Below are 3,386 nucleotides of genomic sequence, written 5' to 3' on the forward strand. Positions count from 1 at the left end.
GTGCATGCTGGGAAGCCTTCAGACATGAATACTGCATCAGGTGACTCGACCACCCGGTTTAGATGTGGTTCAGCTAAACCTGTGCTTGTTATGATACAGAAACAAGGTTTAGTTGAGCATGCAGCGAGTTTTAAACCCTCGCAAGTTCCAGTGTTGCTGAACCCCTTTTAAGTTAGTCTGATGATAAGTGTCAGGACAAAACCTCAGAGAAGTCTAACCAGAATAAATCTGAAAATCTGTGTGCGAGTGTAAGTTGAAGAAGACTGAGTTGTACATTTGTGTAAAAGTTGAAACACTTTGAGATGAAAACACTTTACTCCGCCTTGAATCCACAGTGACCTCTTTAATTATCAAAGTAACTGAACACCCAATTGTATTAATTTAAAATTGGTACACATGACTGCTTTACTATGATAATAGCCGAGTTAAACTTGCAACAAGGTTCATGCACTTCAGAATTTCATCCTACAACAGGTGATGGAAGTTGTCTAACCACAAACTTAAAAATGCCCCAATCACAAAGAGCTCAAGAGTTGTTCTCATTAGGCTTTTGTGGTTCCAACCATCTGTGACGCTTGTTGACTCTGTTGTAACTGCTGGATCTTCACGTTCATTACTTCAATCACAGCTGCAAGAAAGAACACAGTGTATGAAAGTTTAATACACATTTTAGTAAGCAAAGTTTACAGTTAATATACACCAGAGTAAGTTGAGCTGACATGTTTTTCTCTCTGAGATTTATGTCAGGGCTGTGGGAGGACGATTCAGAGACTCAGATTTTCTTTTGGCCACAGTATTCTCATATTTTTTTGCAGAATTTGCATGAAAAATTCCTTTGTACACTTAGAAGCTTATGATTTTATCAGTAAACAAAGTGGTCATACACCACTAAGAAAAAAAGCCACAGATATAACAGTTTAAAAACAAGGACACACTTTCAAAAGGTCTCTGCTGGAAGACATTGACAGTGTTTCTACAATGTCTCGCCTAGATGTTGTAAACTGTTTGTGTATCGCTTTCTGACCATCTGAAACGCAGCATGAACAAACCATAAATCCCATTTAACCACTGATATAACTGATCACATCAACTGATATGCTCTGATAAGTCTGACAGCTCGTCTATATGCGTCTGTGTTGCCATTCAGTCACTCAAATGATGATCTGATTTATTTATTTGTTGTACAATGTGGTTATTCGTTGCTCTATAAGTGAAACAGCCGTTTATCTACCATGACGTTTATACAACCTGGATTATGAGGCACAATGAGTGCCATGTCATATTAATTAGTAGAAATATAAAGGGCAGTTGCAGAATTAAAATACATTGCTTTAAATTGGAAGACTGACATACAGAGAAAACGTAAGGAGGAAATGGAGATCTGTATGAAAAATGTACAGTGGATTACCTTGTTTCATGGCATGTTTTTCTTGAAGGGCAGGCTGAATTTTCTCTATCTGCTTTGTGAGGAAGTCTACTTTACGCTTGAAGAAGGCCTTTGAGTCTTCCACGTTCTACAGAGAACAATTCAAGAGAAGATATAAAATATACAGGAGAAAGGTCTACATGATGTGAATACATTTAAATAAATTATTAGTTCATGTTATGTTTATGGCACTTAAAATTCAAATTTATTTACCTTTTCAACATAGTATCCTGTTCCCACATCCACTAAAACATGCTCCACGTCATTTAATGTTCCAGGGACATACATCTGGGAAGACGCAGTGTTAGGGAAAGTATATACGATATATGTCAAGAGATGCATTCATTCAAAGCACATCACAGCAAAATATTTCTTGTACAACTTCAAAAAAAAAAAAGGATACAGAACTGGTAAGGGGAACGAGCAATTCTTTTCCTGTATGTGAAAAGAGAGAAATGAGAGGAAACAATCAATCAGCTTAACAGTAACACAGTAACTCGAAGCACAGTGAATAGCAACTGTAAAATACCACATTGCAAATATCAATGCAGATAATCAGCTTTCTCCACAAAAGAGTTGTCAACTGTGGGAAACATTAGATTAGATTCACCTTTATTGTCATTACACATGTACAAGTACAAAGCAATGAAATGCAGTTAGGATCTAATCAGAAATTCAAAAGTGCAGAGTATAAATTGCGTTATTGAAATCAAATTATTTGCAAATATAAAATCATTTAAAACAAAACTGAAGGGTTTGCTGAAGATAAATCATAGAACTGTACTCATTTTTAACTGATTGGAGTTATTATATTCTCATTACACATCACAACTGATGTATTATGTTATGAGTATTTCATTGTACTGTAATATTTATAGTGGATTGAAAGAAATGTGTGTATTTTAATGATACTGTGTAAGAGCCAAACTGAGGACAAGAGTTAAAAAAAATACCAATAGATCTAAATTTGGCATCACATCAGATTCATGCTCTTTAATGGAAATATTGAACTCTACCATCCCGGTCAAATCAAAAATAAACTAAACTGAAGCTGCAGATTGAGAGATGTCATTAAACTAAAGTCACTGCAACTCTGCACAATAAATAAAAGCTATTTTAGTGCAACATACTCATGTACACTAAGCCACTTGAAAACAATATATTTGGACGACTGACTGAACTGTTCAAAGTTCGTATTGAACAAAAATACAGTTCACTTTTCTAACATATTAAAGAGGATTACTATATTTATTATGGCAAGTAAAAAACAACAACATGATGTATACAGCCACCCTGTGTACGCACCTTTATTGTTTTTGTTGAGGACATTCAAACTATCTTTTGCTTCGACATACTTGGTCTGGACAACTTTGAGCTGACCTATTGAAGACGTCAAGAACTCAATCTCCTGAAATAACAAATGTAGAAAACAGCTGAGGATAGAGACACACACATAACAGGGAAAACGCTGCTTCATACAGCCGACAACATGACACACCCGCTGGATGGAGAAGCTAACAGACGTTAGCTTTCAAGTGTGCTCGTTAGCTAGCTAGCCCACCCTCCCGGTGTCACCCAAAGTCTCGCTTTCATGCAGTCAGTTTACAAGAATACGATAATAGCAGATAAATAATTGAGTTATTTATGTTACCTGGTCTAGCTGGGTTTTGAGTCCCTCTAACTGAGGCAGGGAGAGGTCTGTGAGGTTCACCGCCATGTTGGTAGCGTGATGCTAACTGACCTGTAGCGTTGGTGCTTCCGGGTGATGGAGACGGACTGTTATTAGCCTGAAACATCGCCCCCTGCCGATCAAACACAAACACCAAGCTGCTCCGGATAAAGACTGACTGATCTGCCTTTTCAGGTTTGGGTAAAATAATCTGCACTTCCACTGCTGTTGGAAATGTAACAGCTTTAAACCACAATGCTGTATATAGGCACATATCATATGGAAGGTATC

At 37.1% G+C, this 3,386-nt stretch overlaps 1 protein-coding gene across 1 annotated transcript; it reads right to left on the bottom strand.

The window, feature by feature from the left end:
- Positions 1 to 323: 323 nt before the first annotated feature.
- pfdn5 (prefoldin 5) lies at positions 324 to 3,171 on the bottom strand. Its single transcript, XM_008307021.1, has 6 exons — positions 3,078 to 3,171; positions 2,732 to 2,834; positions 1,830 to 1,861; positions 1,640 to 1,714; positions 1,409 to 1,514; positions 324 to 628 (listed from the first exon to the last, which is right to left on the bottom strand). The coding sequence occupies exons 1-6, from the start codon at positions 3,141 to 3,143 to the stop codon at positions 543 to 545; spliced, it is 468 nt and encodes a 155-aa protein (XP_008305243.1). The 5' UTR covers positions 3,144 to 3,171; the 3' UTR covers positions 324 to 542.
- Positions 3,172 to 3,386: the final 215 nt, after the last annotated feature.

This window comes from Stegastes partitus, unplaced genomic scaffold, assembly GCF_000690725.1.
Source record: "Stegastes partitus isolate 25-593 unplaced genomic scaffold, Stegastes_partitus-1.0.2 Scaffold51, whole genome shotgun sequence".
In the NCBI taxonomy this organism is placed as follows: Eukaryota; Metazoa; Chordata; class Actinopteri; family Pomacentridae; genus Stegastes; species Stegastes partitus.

Bases quoted from the DNA above. Each gene is read 5' to 3' on its own strand.
- pfdn5 (XM_008307021.1), bottom strand. From the start codon at position 3,143: ATGGCGGTGAACCTCACAGACCTCTCCCTGCCTCAGTTAGAGGGACTC. The intron at 1,715-1,829 runs GTATCCTTTTTT...GCGTCTTCCCAG, and splicing joins TCGTTCCCCTTACCAGTTCT to ATGTATGTCCCTGGAACATT. The intron at 629-1,408 runs GTAATCCACTGT...TCTTTCTTGCAG, and splicing joins AAAACATGCCATGAAACAAG to CTGTGATTGAAGTAATGAAC.